We start from the raw sequence: 15685 nt of genomic DNA on the forward strand, positions 1-15685 counted from the left end.
CACCACCAGTATGACCATCCCCATCTCAGAGCTAGACAACTGAGTCTGCATCTGAGGCTGGACACCTGAGCTCTCCAACCAACTGGACAAGGTCCCCCAGACAGGCTCTTCCTCTTCCGTGGAGCCAGAATGCTTCGGTTGGGGGCCTGTGAGAGCCCCTTGCCAGCCCCACCACCCACTGTCCTGAGTGTGGGAGCCGTTCAGGACAGGGAACCTCCTTGGACTTAATTCACTGTACTCTGACCCAGGAGCACAGACCTGACTCTCAACATTGCCCTCAACTGGGTCAACGTACGGGGTGGACCTGAAATAAGCCTCAGAGGCAACAGCCCCAAGTGACCGGCTCCGAGCACACTGAGGTTTTCTAACATTGTATTCTTGTAACAAGTCTCATGTGTTTTGTGCCCACAAAAGCACAATGCACACTTAGCTTCCAATTGCATTCTTTTCCACAGCCAGTCGGGGGCGACTGTGGGCATGCAACTGACGGGCTGTCTGCGGCACCTGGGTCCTCACTGCTGGGGTTTCTGGGATTCTGTGGAGTCCACACCGGAGCAAGAGACCCTCACAGGGAGGCTTCTCAGAGCCCTTGCACCTATTGTGCGAGGGTCTCAGGCCTGCATCCTCTGCCTGGGGACCCAGACCAGTAGGTCCTAGGGATGAGCAGACCAGAGTCTATGAGGTTAGGGAAGTGTCTGAGTGCCCGCTGAGGCCAAGAGCCAGAGTGTGGCCAAGGATGCCCCACTCTCTGGGGTCAGGTGTCTAGAGCCGCCTAATTCCAAGCCCCTGGCATAGACCCGGCTGAGGCAGCTGTGCAGAAATAGTGCCTTTATTTCCTGAAGCCCATGGCGCAGGCTCCAGGGCAGGGTGGTGCCTCCTTGCCTAGGATGGTATCAGGTCCTGCTTGGTGGGCAGCGTTTCTCCTTGCTGACTCTGAGGGGATTTGGATTGGTCTGTGGGAGGTCAGGGTCTGAGATGGAAGCCTCCCTGTGGCCACACCCTCCCAGGGCCTGTGCCTTCCCACCCCACCACTGCCAGCTTCTACACATTTGCTGGGGCTGTACCCTGTGGGAATGCTCTTCCCCGAAGACCATCCTCTGAGGACTCCCTGGGCCCCCTCCTTGCCTTCCCGCCCCCCAGTTCCTTTCACGAGCTGTCTCTGCTTCCTGCCACTTGACTCCAGGGCTCACAGCTTCTCCTGGGCTGGCCATGTCCTCTTGCTTGTCCTGGACTTGAGCAGTGACCTGGACTCCGAGGTTTTCCAGCTCCTCCTTCAGCCTAGATGGAAAGGGATGGGCAGGAGAGTGGAGAGGGGGAGGGCAGGAGGAGGGGCAAGAAGGCAGGCAGAGACCAGGAGGCAGGGGCTGGAGACAGAGACCCTCCCTACCACCCTCCCTTACGGGCTGGGGAGGGGCTCCGTGCCCACCTCTGCTTCTTCTGCTGCAGCTGCTTGCACTTCTCCTGCAACTGCTCATGGCGCTGGGCAGTGTTATCCAGGAGCTCCTGGGCCCTTCTGTTCTCTTCCTCGAACAGATGTCTGGGGCGGGGGTGGGGGGCATCAGTGCTGGTAGCATCCTCCCTCCGCCCCATCTCCCCACCCTGTTGCTGTCTTACACTGCAGCTGCTGCCTCCTTGCTGCGGAGGAAGAGCCCCTCGGTGATGGCAGAGCAGCCCTTGGCCCCAAACTGGGAGCACAGACGATGCTTCACGTCCTCCAGCTTTGCCTCCACCAATTTCTCTGCAGCAGAAGGGACAGTTGGGCGGGGCGGGGCGGGGCGGGCTGGGGCCAACCAGAACCTCCCCATTCTCACCTTCCTTGAGCAACTGCTCCTTGCTGCTGTCCAGGGTGCCAATCTCTCGCGCCAGCTGCTCTGGCCTCTGAGGGGGTAGAAAGGAGGCCCATGCACATTCCTGTCTCCCCCAATCATCTCAGAGAGGCCTGCCTGGACCTAGTCTTCACTCAGCACGCCATACTTCCCACTACTCTGGCCCTCCAAGCATGGCAGGCAGTGTCTGGCCTCAGGGCCTCTGCACTGGCCACTGCCTCTGCTTGGAACTGTTTCTCCCCAGACACCTATGGGGCCAAGCTGGAGAGGCTCCGAAAGGGGTTAATGTTCAGGAATTTTCTAAGCTTTGAAAGCAGTCCTGGGGCAATTATTTACTATTGTGGATGCTGCCAACACTACAAATCAGAGGTCTTCTCCAGAGAATCAGTTACTGGCCCAGCACAGTGTCTCCTCCTCTTCCCTCTGCGTGGCCCCTCACTGAGCCCTTCCATCTGACATTCACTCTCTGCCCATTTTCTGGTTTGAAGGCTGGGATCCTTGGTGGTAAACACTTCACCCTCTTCACTGCTGTGCTGTGATGTCCCCAAACATGTCCGTGGATCTCCCTGACGTACGAGCCCTCCTTGGGTCATCAAGATCCCTCCTGACCCCTGAAGGGCCCGTGGAAGGCAGTGGGGATGGGTGGGCAGGACGAGTGACAAGGAGGAAAGTGGGAGGCAGTGAGGGGGGGGCTGAGGCTCTGACTGGAGGCGATTCTCACGTATAGCCACCAGGACTTGCTCGGGCAGTGGGTGTAGCAGGTGACAGAAAGGAAGCCTGGAGGATGACCCTGAATTTTGGAACTGGTTCTGCTGGGGAAGATGGGGAAGGTGGCTTCTTTGAGTGACTCACATGGAATTCCCAGAGGTCCTTGTGCTGGCCCATCAGATCTTCCAACTGTTCCTCGAAATCCAATCTGGGGGCCAACCACACAGGATGAGGGGTCATGGGCCGCGACCCCTCCCAACCTGGCCCAGGCCAGGGATCTTCGTTTGCAGCCCTGGGGCGCTGCCTATGTCCCTTGCTCTGCTTGGAGCACCTTCAGTGCCTTGACCCGCAGCTCAGCTAGTTCTTCTGACCTCGTCCCTGACATCAGCCGCACCCACAATCCCTTCCAGCTCCCCCCCCACCCCCGCTGTCCTCCCCACCCCCAGGCACTGGGCTTTACCTCAGCTGCCTCTGTTTGCGCTTCTCTTCCTCAATCTCCGAGTTCAGTGCAGAAATCCGCTCCTTGTAGTCCTGCAGCAGGGTCTGCTTCCTGTGAGGAGGCGAGGCAGCCCTCAGACATGTTCTCCTAATGTGTCCCCAGGAAGTGGCTGGGGTGGGGCTGCTGCCTCCCTCTGCCAAGGGCTGCTCTAGCCTTCCAGATGGGGGTTCTTCTAACTTCGTGGGGGGTGGGGGACAGGAGCACATGGCCCTTGGAAATACCTTTGTGAAGATCAGGGAGACTGACATGGGTATGGTCGAGTGCAGAAGCACACACACGTTAGTTTCCTCTGACTTCCCCATACAGGCCCAGTCTTACTTAGCATGCCAGGGCTCGGTGCCTCTGGCTGCAAGCTGAGCTTCGTTAAGTGCTCAGGAGGTGGGGAGGTGGACGCACAAATAGCTGGGTGGGTGGGAAGGCAGTGGGTGACTGGTGAGAGGCTGAGAGGACAGAGGGTTGGCCCAACCCCTCCATGAAGGGACAGATGGGAAGGTGAGAGAGCAGGCAGTCAAGGAGCCCATGGGAAGAGCAGAAGGCACAGAATGAAAACCCGCTGAAGGGGCTGAACTGGTGTTGTGGTCAAAGAACGATGATCCCGGCGAGACCACCTGTGACAGGACTGCAGGAGTGAGACGAGAAGACACGCCTGTGGCCTGTCCCTCCGACAGAAGGAGAAAACTAGCGCTGTGGGCTGCGAGGCGTCCCTTCCTTTCTTTACCAGAGGGCAGGGTGGGGCAGGGCAGGAAAGAGCAGGGGGAGGTAGCCCCGAGGAGCTCTCACCTCTGCGCCTCACTCTCCTTCTCCTGGCAGTGCAGCCGGAGGGTCCGGAGGGTCTCTGCAGGGAGAGGAACCGGGGGCTCCGAGAGAGCCCCTCACGGCATCAGGTTTGTGGAGAGGTAACAGGGTCCCATCACGTGGCGTCTCGTGGACACCTGATGGGACTTTGTCATTGACTGCAAGTCTGGTGGGAGCCGCAAGAGGCATGCAAGCTGATTCCAGTGTCAAAAGGCTTTGGCGGCTCTGCAGGCGGTGAGCTTCCCAAGGGCAGCAAAGGCAGAAGCCTGGGGATGGTGTAGCCGCAATTACCTTGCTTTTTGCTCAAGGTCTCTTTCAGGCGCACTTTCTCTCCACTCACTGGAAAACACAGCCACACGTTCAGTCCTCAGGGACCACCCAACGCACCCTCAGGGACTGGGCTTGCCCACGGTCACATGGGTGGTTTGGTACAGCCCTACCCCGAAACACCAATGTGGACCCCTCCAGGCAAACTCCCTCCACACTCCCTGTGAGCACCAAAGGGCCCTGATGTTGGTAACAGGTGGCTGTGAGGACCCTGCAGAACAGAGGTGTTTACAGAGAGCGGAGAGCCAAAGTAAACACATCACATGAGCAAGGGCTGTGAAGAAACACGCCAGCGGTGGGGGCATGTGATCAGGTGGTGCAGGGTGTTGTCTTTAGATGGGACGACTGGGGTGGGTTCTCCCTGACCACGGAACATTTGAGCTGGGAGCTGAATGATGATGTAAAGCAACAGGAACCTATATTATCTGGAGGGAAGAGCCCAGCAAAGGCCCTGAGGTGGAAGTATGGTAGGACCTGAGGTTGGAGAGGGGCTAGGGGCCCTTGGCCACAGCAAAGAAGCTGAGTGTCTGGAAAACTGGGTTCAGGAAGGCATGACACTGGGGACCTTGGAGTGAGCTCCAGAGTGCTTACGTGAGTCCAGTTCCTTCTGCAGGGCCTCCCAGACAGTCCGGGCCTCTCCCAGCTCTTCGCTGGCTTTCTTTTTTGCTGTCCCCAAAAGGAAGAAGGACAGACATTGTGAAAGTGCGGCCTCCAGCTGCACCATTCCTTGCAAAGAGTAACATTTTACAGCTGTCTTCAAGCAAAACTAGAGGGGCCCTGATGTTACAAAGCAGGAAAACAAGGTTTCCAGAGGCCTTCCTGTGGGGCTCTGCTGGCAGCAGGCCCAGGTCAATGGGCACATTACTGTGACAACTGCTTTGGGATCAAGCTTGGTTTAATGCCCTGGTGGTGCTGTTGTGAAACAGTAATTTCTGGACCAGGGGTCCTGCAACTCACATGGCTGCGCCTGGCTTACAAACCAAGGTTCCTGAGCTCACCTTGCTGAACCTCATTAATCCGGTTAATCAGGACCTCAACCCGGGGCTCTAGGCTTCCCACTGCAGAAGGAAAGAAGGCTGAGTGAAGATTGCAGGGCAGGCGGGGTGGGTGGGAGCGCCGCGGGGGCTCTCACTGCAGGTAGGGGAGACAAGGAACAGATACACCGAGACACTGACTCAGGCTATAGTAACCGTAGTCAGGAGAAATAGAGGGGAAAGGACTGAAGATGGAAGGAGCAGGACATAATTCTTCAGATACAGGGAAGGCTCGAGGGTCCCAAATCAAGGGAGGGGACAGGCTCTGCACTCCGTGGGTGGGAGTGGGAGGCAGTCAGTGCAGAGGTCCGCGTGGCGGTGGGGGAGTAGGGGGTGTGGAGCGGAGAGCAGCAGGGGTGAGGTCGAGGGCAGGGAGGTGGAGGTGTAAACCCGGGTTTAACGGAATGCAGTGGGAATCAAATGGGTGCAGCAAGGGGGCTGCAACTGCGTTTTAAGAAAAAGTTTTGCTTGCTATCTGCTTATATTTTAATTTTGGATCATGGGTCCATATTTTCATTTAAAGAAATTAAGTTTTAAAATTAAGAGTAATGAGTTCATTTCCCAAGGCCATGAACTGTAGGGTCTGGAAGTGAATCCATTTCTGTCTGAGCCTGAGTTATAAGGGAGACATATGACCTTTCTGCAACCTCTTCACCATTTCCATCAAGTCTTCAACTTTCTGTGAGGACTGGGCGGTCCCTGTGGAGGTAAAACGGGACACCTCAGAACCCCGTACGAGAGAGGGGCTCGAGGAAGGGCCTGGCAGCCTTGGGCGGGACTGAGGCGGACACTGCACGAGAGGTAAACTGAGTCTCTTCACGGCCAGCTGTTCCTAAAGGGAGAAATGACACAGAGATGTCCCCTTAGCAAAACTCAGGGTACAGGACAGGATACACCTCGCCGCTGATATTGTTCAAAGTTTGGCCGAACTCCTGATGTAACGATGAAAGAAAAGAAGGGATCTGAAAAGCTGGAAGCAAGGAATCAGAACTCACCGTAACTGGCAGACAGCACAATCAACTGGAAAGTGCTAGAGAATCTTATTTTAAAAAACCTACGAGGACTAGTAAGACAGTTTGGTAAGATGTCTCACTTAAGGACATACAAATGCAAATAGCTTCTCCATATGCAATCAATCATTACTCTGAAGCTTCCCAGTAAAGTAGTTCATACTGACTTGCTTGTAATCAATACAGGCGCTTACTCTTTCACTCCCTAACGAAGTAGATCTATTACTACGGGCACTATCACCACAAGAAAGGTAGCCAGACTTACGAGACACTTGATGTGCTCCTATAGGGCTCCTGACCAAGAACGACACACACTTACTAAGCCTCTCAATCTGAATGCCAACTCAGAGGACACGCAGGCACAGAAGAACACGTTGCATCGCTCATGGGTACGAACGGAGCAGCATTCAGACTGGCAGGCTCCGCAGGAAAAGCAGCCCCGCTTCTCTAACAAATAAATTTTGGGGAGCAGGGAGACCCTTGCAGACTTGAAGAGATTATTAATTAAAAGGACATGTTAACCAGTCTCAGGAAATGGACCACACATCGATCTTGATTCAAACAAATGCACTTTTGAAACTATTGAGGACACAATCAGGGAAACTTGAAAATGGACTGGATACCCAGTGAAACAAAGCAGTTATGTAGCTGATGGCCCTGCGTTTGGTTTTCTGGAGAGTACTGACCCTGCAGATAACTCGTAGAGATGTACATGGAAGTGCCCGCGGATTCCGTGCTTTGGTGCCTGCAGTGCTCCGAATGAACGAGGGGAGTGGGTGAGGACGAAGAGCAAACCCGATCATCACTGAAGCTGAAAGACGGGTTCGTGGAGTAATTACACTTGTCTCCAAACTTTGTATATGTTTACATTTTTCAGGGTACAAAGTCGTAGCCCTGGCTGGCGAGGCTCAGTGGCTTGAGGGGTCGCCGGTTCGATTCCCAGTCAGGGACCATGCCTGGGTTTCGGGCCAGGCCCCCGGCAGGGGGCGCGCGCGAGACAACCACACAGTGCTGTTCCCCCCTTTCTCCCTCCCTTCCCCTTTCTAGAAACAAGTATTTTTTAAAAGTTAAAAAAAATCAACCCACCGACCAACTACTCAATGCGGAAAAGCTAAACCGCCCTTGCAGCTGGAGAGTGGGGAAGTTCACCGAAAACCACCCGAACGGCCGGGGGTCGGTCGAAAAGACGCACGGCCTCCGTCATCGCGAAGGTGGGGACAGCCACTCACTGTGCCCGCCGCGAGCACGCCCGTGCCCGGCCCGGCGCCCGCGGCCACCGTCCGAGGACGCCGCCACCCTCGGTTACCCGTTCCCGACCGCGCGCCGCGGCCTCAGAGCGGCGCCCGCCGCGGTAGGACGCGGCGAGGACCGCAGCGCAGGGTTCACGCCTCGCCGCGTGCACGTCCCGCGCGGTCCCAGCTCCGAGAGCCCGCGCTCCCCGGGCCGCACACGCGGCCCACAGCCCGGCAGGAAGGTCTCCGTTCCCCGGCGCGTGTCGCCCGAGGGACGCGCGGGGAAGCCGCGAAGCCCTGGGGAGTGGGCCGGCTGCGGCCTCGCGACCCAGCCGGAGCGGGCGGAGCCCCTACTTGCGACCTGTTTTACTTCAAAGTTGCAAAAGCAGCGCCGGCAGCGCCTGCACGCCCTTCACCAGGTGCCCCACCGGGGGAGGCCCGGGGCGGACGCGTCGCTCCGGCCCCGCCAGGCCTGCAGGGACGCCGGCGGCCGAGCACGCGCGCGCCGCGGACGGCCCGCCGTCAGTCAGGGCCGGACGGCGACCGCTGAGCCGCAAGGGGCGCGCCCCGCGCCAGCCGCGACCCCACAGGCCCCGCGGGACGCCGCGCGAGATCAGACGAGCCGCTCACTTCTGCGCTCCCCGCAGGACCCACGCCCCCTCCTTGCGGGTCCTCCTCCGGTGCCGCCGCGCCGCGCTCAGCGCAGCCCGCCCCGCAAGCCGCCCGCCCGACCGCGGAATTCGGAGGGAGAGGCCGCCTGCGCTCCCCACAGAGGCCCGCGCCGCCCAGCTGTACCTGCGGCCTGCCCAGCCCGGCCCGCGGCTCCCGCGGGCTCCGCCCTGGAAGGTCCGGGCCGCGCCGCCATCTCCTCTCAGCTCGAGGGCCCCAGGCGGTAGGTGCCTCCGCGGGGCTGTGGGAAAGCCTGGCGGGGGCGGGGCGTCTGGAGCACGCCTGCGCAGTGTGCTCCGTTCCCCTTCCCGCCAGACGTTCCGGCCCTGGACCCGCGCTGGTGAGTGTCCTCGAGCGGCTGGAAGAGGGGAGGGCTGTGTGCAGACTTCCGGCGGGCGGCTGGCCAATGGCAGGAGCCTGTGGTCTGCGCACGTGCGGAGGCTCCCCAGGGCCTGTGCGGCCGGGCGTCGCTGGCGCTGCAGCACGTGCTCCTGGGAGGCCCGCAGGGCGCGGAGCCTCTCACCGCACAGACCGCGGCTTTGCCGTGGCAGCAACGGCTCTGCGGGGGCGCTCTGGAGCGAGGCACCGCTGGCCCCACAGCAGCAGTCTCGGCTGCTCCTTTCGGGTGGGTGCAGAGGTGAGCACGAAGCTGGGGCCAGACCCTCGTTCGGCCCAGCTGGGCCCCGAGGCTGGCCGCGCCTCCCTGTGGATGGGCAGGGCCGGAGGGGCCCCGAGGGGTGAGCCGTGTCGGTGTCTGCAGGGAGGGCCGTGGGTGCAGGGACGGCGGCCGGTTGGGCACGAGGGGGTCCTGGCCTGCAGGTGGCCACCTGGGGTTGTGCAGGTGGAGGCGAGGCCTCGGATGGGCCGGCGCCCACCCAGCCTGGCCGCTTGCTGCCTTGCGGAATTCCCGTTTTTCGGGAGAGGTGAGGCCGGCGTGCCTGGGTGCTTCCCAGCCTGTCCCGTGTGTACAGTCTGTCTGAGATGCCATAGGAGCAGGTTCCAGCACCGCGTGTGCAGAGCCCTGCCCTGAGTGCCAGCTCTCAGTGTCGCTCCTCCGTAGACGGGAATAGTAACCATAGCAAGAGGGAGCACTGAATGGACATGCCTGTGTGAAAGTTGCCATCCTTACCACGCACAGGGTTCCTTCACTGAAGCTTTTACGCAGCCTGAACCGGCTCCCCTCACCCACTCTGCTCCAGCCACCAGGCTTCTTCCTCAAAACAAAGAGGCTTAGACCCACCTCGACCCTTTACAAAGAAAGGCTGTCACCTCTACCAAGAGCACCCTTCCAAAGGGTCAAAACTTGAGTTGTCACTTCAAGGCTAATATGCCTTTTGCAAGTCCACCCCTCCCATGATAAGGCTGTGAAAAAATCACAGGGCCAGTGTTAGGACTAAAGGTCAAGGTAGGGGTCTGAGTCTGGACCAAGGTCACGGAAAGGGTCAGTGGTCAATGTCAGAGGCCAGATTCAGAATCACTTCTCATTGTTAGGGTCAGGGTGAGGCAGGTTAGTAAGAAGGTAGGAAATTCCTTGGCAAGTGGAATGGGGAACCTGAGACAACTGAGCAAGTAACAGCCAGCTAAGAAGTCAAGAGATCTTGTCTTCCCTAACTGAGGACACTTAGGAGCGGATGGTTGACACCTCTTCTCCCCAGCCAGAGAGTGAGTAGCTTAAATCACCCTGGTCAAGGAGAGAGATAACAGAGACCCAAAGGTGCCATTAACATCAGCCAAACCCCCACATGGATGAATTCAGGGGAATAAATAACAAAAACCATTGAGAGCCAGACAAAAATGCAAGATAAAAGTGAAGCTGACCAGAGAATGATCCCAAACTGTCTATACACTCATTCTGATGCATCAGCACGTGAAAGAACACAGCTGTAAAGCCGTTGAATATTCTGGGCATCCGGGGCAGGCCCTCCTGTGCACCAGGGGAAGCATGGGTCCAGACAGACAGAGCTCAGACGGGAGGCTCCGAGGATTTCCAGTGTGTGCAGGTGCTCACGAATGGTCTTCTGAATCAGGGTGTGGTGCTCCCATTCTCTCCTGCCTTTTCATAGAGGGTTCCAGAACCTCTCCCTGGAGTGAAGAGCACCCAGCTCGTGTTTTATGATGCTGTTACTCTTTTAGAGGCTCTAGTTTTCTCTAGCCATCAGGGCATCGCTTTCCAAGCAGAAATACTTCCTGAGCACACACACTGTGCCGGCTGCTGTCCTGGGTGCTGAAAATGGAGCCGGCCGAAAACCCCAGCTCCTTCCCAGGGAGGAGCACGCCTGAGACAGAGCAAACAGCACCCCTGTGGCAGGCTGACTGGCAGTGATGGAGTGGGGAGTTTGAGGGGGACTGGGGACTCGACCTTAGGACAATAAGGAAGGCCTCTTGAATGCAAGGGCATTTGAACAAAGATCAGAAGGAAGTGATTAAGTTCAGGGGATCAATATATCTTGACTCAGTGAATTTATATTATATACCAAAAAATTCCACTTATAGCAGCACATGTGCAGGAGATAACACACCTGGCTCTTGTGTTCCACACACCTGGCTCCAGCCACGGGCAGTCATGGCAGACCATGCGTTTGGTCTGACCCAGACGCTGTCTGGAGCAGTGACCAACAGGGCGTGTTCCAACCCCTGTGCACACACCTGTGGCTCGTTCGGCTCCACCCACAACCGTGGCCACCAGCCCTTCACGGCACAGCCCCAGGACCCCCGTCCAGGGCCGAGACCCTGCATTTGCTCAGTGCATTTCCTCACAGGCTCACACCCCTTGCCTGCACTTGAAATAGATTCCAGTTCACACTTAGTTTAAGTTCTGGCAATCTTTTAAAAAAATGTTTATTGATTATGCTGTTGCAGTTGTCCCAGTTTCCCCACCTTTGCCGCCCTCTGCCTGGTGCTAGGGTGACCCTGCATGTGTCAGGCCAGGCCAGCCCCCAGCCCAGTTGTGGCGCCCATCTGATGAAGAGGTGTTTGCTCTTCAGTCTGTGGGCTGCAGGGAAGGGCCGTGCACCTGCGTCTGGTCCCTGTACAGATGGGGGTGAGTCATAGAGCTGGTGCTGGGTGCCCTGTGCACCCGCCAGGCCAAGGAGTGTGAAGCGTGGGGGCAGGTCACCCTCCCTTCCACTCACTGCCCTTCCTCTTGGGTTGCCGGTGGGGCCGGTCCTCCGCCCACATGCACACTGCGTTCCACAGGAGGTGGGTTGAGGACAGCTGCCTGGGGCTGGTGAAGATGTGCATCTGGGCCCTATGGTGCCAGCTGGGCCTGCCAGACACCCAGACACTGCCAGGTGAGGCTGCTGACCCCACGGCTCTTCCTCAGCAAGCTGGCCCTGTTCGTCCTGCAGAAGTGCCGCCAGCAGAGCATCTGCTCTGACCAGTGGCCCAGGTCTGCTTCAGGGTGTCTGCTTCTTTCCGGAGCCGCAGCATCACACAGGCCAGGCCAGCCCAGAGCAGCGGCCCCATGGTCGATTGCATCTGGAGCTCCGTCCCCCGCTCTGTGCTGGAACCCCTCTCTGAGAGCAGCCACTGCTTTAGCAAGGACGTGGGCTTCGTCACCGTCCCCTTCGCCTTGGGGTGTGTGGGCAGGGACAGGTCTGTGTCAGCCCTGGAGCAAGTTCTCCCAGAGAAGCCACCTCTGGGGGCTGCTGATCATGCACAGGGACTCCAGTCTCAGGGCCTTACCCAGCAGCCTGGGCGCCTTGGTCAGCATCAGGGCCCCACCCTCCATGGCAAAGGCCACCTGCTCAGCAGCATCAAGTCCTTCCAGGTCAAAGGCTTCATCTTCAAGTGCTGTGGCTCCCTTTCCCACCAGGACAGCACCCGGGTGTGACCTAGTGGCAGGGGCAGACCCACCACAGAGGCTGCCCTGCCTGGGTCCTGCACCCGAGGCTTCACAGAGAGGGGCAAGCTCTCCACCTGCTTCCCCTCCTCCTTGGCCAATGCCACCCAGGGCCCGACTTCCTCCCTGATCTCTGTGGCCCCAGACCTTCCCTTTGGTCCCCGACAGGCTGCAGCCATGGAGGCCTCGGTCCCTCATGGAGGAGGATTTCTCACTGGGGGGTGGGGGTGGGGGATGGCTGGTGGTGGCAGTGTTCTGACCCCAACAAAGGAGTGTGGACTTGGGTGTTCCTGGCCTTCTGCGTCTTCTGGACGTGGCACCTGTGCATGTCTGTCCCCGACAGCCCTCAGCCACAAGTGTGGGCAGCACTGCCTCCCTTCCCTCTGCCCTGCCCCTCTGTCCTGCGGCGCTGCTGGGCACCAGACAAAGCACTGCACGCCCCTCAGCTGAGGCATCCCAGTGCCGGCTAGCCACTCCCTCGGCCTGTGGGGTCCAGGTGAGTGTGCCAGTGGTGTGGGTACCAGTGTCTGTGGCTGTTGTCATAGTTCACCACCGACCAGGGCACGCAAACCACCGAAATTGAGTGCCTGAGGCTCTGGGAAGGAAGGTGGACAGGGTCTCCCGGGCTGGTGTGGCCCCGGACCCTGCGCCCCCCTCACCCCCCCCCCCCCGTCCCAGCTTCACCGAGACAGGACCGGCAGGCAGCACTGGGAGCTGTGTCCAGCGGTACGCGTCTTCCCCGGCTCATCGCACTGAGCGCGCCGCCCTCGAGGGCCGTCCGTGCTGCTGCAGACGGCCGCCGGGTTTCCTCCCGGCTCTGGGCCGAGCCGCGCCCCTCACATCCACACCCACAGCGCACACCCGTGTCCACTCCTCCGCCGCAGACTCGGGCTTGCGTCTGCGCCTGGGCTGCTGTGGATGACGCTGCGGTGAGGACAGGGGTGCAGACGCGTTTCTGAGGGCGTGGCGCGTGTGCCTCTCGTGAGGACCAGTCACGTCACCTGGACAGCCCGGGAGAACCCCCTCACCGCCCTGGCCACGGAAGCCAGGCACGCACAGGTTCCCGGCCTCGAGGCCTGGACGCTGCGGGAGGGCGTTGCTCCGCCACCACCGTCCACGGCAGGCCGCCCGCAGCCACGTCTCCCAGACACCGGCTCCGCAGCGCAGCCTCGTCTTCCCGAACGGGGAGTCTGTTTGCTCGGGCTCACCCCTCCCGCCCGGGCTGCCTCCGGGTCCAGGCTGTGCCCAGGCGACCCTGGGTCCTGCGTCCCCACTGGCCTCCCCTCAGTGACTCCAGACCCCCGAGACAGCCGCTGCTACAGGAGAAAACGAATGTCCCCTTTCCTCCAGGCTGCGTGGCTGAGCCCACCCTCAGGCCCCTGGGCCTGTTTCCTCCTCCTTCGGAGAAAGAAAAGATACTCTGCAGCAGCTCAGCCCCTGGAGCTAGGATTTCAGGCCCCCTCCCCCACACACACACACTTGTTCTCCTGGGGGATTACAAAGGACCCCAGTAAGGCCGAGCCCCACGAGGAGCCAGGGGGCTGGGTCCCACCCAGCTCTCCCCACCCACCGGCCTCTGTTGCCACCTTCTCCCCGCCCCTCCTCACCGAGCGCCGCCTCCCAGCCTTGGAGCCTGGCTCCGCTTTGCCGGAGGACAAATACCAGAGGATCAGTGACACGGAGTGAGGACGAGGCTGGTGGACGCCTGTGTTCCTGCGATGCTGGCTACGGCCGTCAGTGGAGGGTGCTTGTGTCTCCGGGATCGTGACAGACGGCAGGAAGGTGTGGCAGTTGTGGGGGTTCTGCATGGTCCCCCAAAGGCAGGACTGTGCCCTTCCAGGCAACGGGCCGGTCTGACGCCTCTATCTGTGGTGCTGACAGCAGCGCATTCCAAGTGCGTCCTCGGGCAAGGTGACCTCCAGCAGCAGCCTGGGGCTTTGCGAGCAGAAGTGAGCTGCTGCTATTCTCAAGCTGCTTTGGGGCTGCAATTCTCCAGGCTCCCCTGGGTGCTTGTCAGCAGAATCTCCTGGGTCACGACGCACAGTGACGGGAGTCGGTGGTGCCCGAGGAGCTGAGCTGTGAGAGGCCCGTGCGGTGCTCTCTCCCCTCGTTCTCCTGGTCTTCCCGGGCCCAGGCCCTGCGGTCAGCCCCGGAAACGCTGTCTGTGGAACTGCCGGGCACAGCAGTCCCTGGTGCTGCAGTCAGAGCCTCGTCTCCGGGGAACCCTCTGGAGAGGCCCTGCCCTGGGCAAAGCCGTGTGCCTCCCCGACCCACACCCCCGACCCCGCCTTTGCCAACTCAACAAAGCAGACCCCGAACCAATGAGCAGCTAAACCTGGAGACAAGGGGAGACCCCGGAGGAGCCACAGCCGAACTCCAGCCCCAAACCACACGCTGCGCATCACCAGGGCAGGCGCAGTGGCCGCAGCTGGGCGCCTGCCAGTGAGAACGCGGGCTGTGGAGCTGGGGCGCAAACGTGCGCTGGCCTGGCCTGGCCGGGGCCCTCAGCGGCCCGTTTGGTAGAGTGTGGGGAAGCGAGGCGGACAGAAGTTCACGTCCAGTCGGCTCTCTGGCACTGAAAGGGCTCTGTGATCGTGACGCCACGGTCTCAGGGCACGGACCCGGGGCCGAAGCGGGCTGCGAGGAAGGGGCTGCTGGCACCGCCCCTTTGCAGAGAACTTGTCCCTGTGACGCCGGGTCGGGCGCCCTGGGGCAGCTGTCTGCGCCTCTCCAGGTCCCGCGGTGCGCCCGCCCGCCCGGCCCCAGGTCTGCGCGGACACGCTCTGCACTCTCCGAAGAGGCAACTGGAGGACCCGGGGCCACTGTCCGGAGCCTGAGGCCCCGGGTTCTCGGGACCAAGGCGGTGCCCACTGCCTGCCGCGGCCTGAGCCCCGCGCTGTGCGGGAACTCTGCCCTTCGGGGCGCGGGCGCAAGTGCGGGGCGCGGTCCCTGCTGGTCCCGGGACGGGAAGGGCACGCTGGCGGCTCCCGGGCAGGGAGAAATCTTGGCCCGGACGCACAGGAAGGTTCCGAAACTGGCTCCGGGAGCGCGGAACCCGGACTGGGAGCCTGTTCCCCACGCGCCGCGGGACGCCCAGTTGGTGCGGCTGTGGAAGCAGGTGCGCCGCCCCGGGGGCCGGGAAGACGGTGAGGAGGAGGGTCCTCAGAGGGCCGTGGAGGAACGTTGCTCGTGGGCCACAGAAGCCTGACGTGTGCCCCTCTGCCGTCCTGCCAGACCCTTCCAGATGCGCCGTTTCCCCAGAGGCCCCGAGGTCCGTGCAAGCCTGCGTCTGTGCCGAGGTGGCGCTGCCGGCGAGCTAAAGGGGCCGAGGCTGGAGCTGACGCCACGGACGGACGTGGCTGCGTCGCTGGCCAGGGTCCCGGAGGCGCCCTCCCGAGAGGAGCGGGTTCACTGAAACCAAGTGGAAGCAAAGCAAGGCCAGCGGCTCCTGGCGCAGCCCCAATCCTCTGCGGAGAGAAGTAGCAGGTAGGGGGGCGGGGAGCCCGCGGAGGCCCAGTGAGCCCTGGAGGCAGGTGCGCAGTGGACGCGCGACCGCCGGCGGCTCCTCGCCCGGGCCTTTTCACGACAAGCCTGAGTGGGAAGAGTTATCAGCAAAGTCACGTTCCCCTCGGACCGAGCTTACTTTTCAGTTGCTTCTCAGCCAAATTGGGGATCCTCTGGGGGTGGCGTCCTGCCATGGAACTCGGGGCGCGCGCCCAAGTAACTCTTGCCACTGCTCTTGTA

The 15685-nt window shown here is 60.6% G+C and overlaps 1 protein-coding gene across 2 annotated transcripts; it reads right to left on the reverse strand.

The window, feature by feature from the left end:
• Positions 1-823: 823 nt before the first annotated feature.
• SYCE1 (synaptonemal complex central element protein 1) lies at positions 824-5877 on the reverse strand. 2 transcript variants are annotated; one of them, XM_045854472.1, is made up of 12 exons: positions 5826-5877; positions 5154-5213; positions 4747-4821; positions 4120-4167; positions 3814-3868; positions 2995-3084; positions 2679-2742; positions 1812-1878; positions 1615-1738; positions 1427-1537; positions 1191-1278; positions 824-953 (listed from the first exon to the last, which is right to left on the reverse strand). In XM_045854472.1, the coding sequence occupies exons 1-12, from the start codon at positions 5851-5853 to the stop codon at positions 894-896; spliced, it is 870 nt and encodes a 289-aa protein (XP_045710428.1). In that variant the 5' UTR covers positions 5854-5877; the 3' UTR covers positions 824-893. The 2 variants fall into 2 exon arrangements, with proteins under 2 accessions (XP_045710428.1, XP_045710429.1); XM_045854473.1 differs by having other exon boundaries at positions 864-933.
• Between the last annotated feature and the right edge of the window lie 9808 nt (positions 5878-15685).

The sequence above is a fragment of the Phyllostomus hastatus genome, unplaced genomic scaffold (genome assembly GCF_019186645.2).
Source record: "Phyllostomus hastatus isolate PE091 unplaced genomic scaffold, TTU_PhHast_1.1 phas_scaffold_1066, whole genome shotgun sequence".
Lineage (NCBI taxonomy): Eukaryota > Metazoa > Chordata > Mammalia > Chiroptera > Phyllostomidae > Phyllostomus > Phyllostomus hastatus.

Coding starts and splice junctions, on each gene's coding strand:
- SYCE1 (XM_045854472.1), bottom strand. CDS start 5,853: ATGGAAATGGTGAAGAGGTTGCAGAAAG. Junction 1,879..2,678: donor AGGACCTCTGGGAATTCCAT/GTGAGTCACTCA, acceptor CTACCCCCTCAG/AGGCCAGAGCAGCTGGCGCG. Junction 954..1,190: donor TGGCCAGCCCAGGAGAAGCT/GTGAGCCCTGGA, acceptor GACCTCCCACAG/ACCAATCCAAATCCCCTCAG.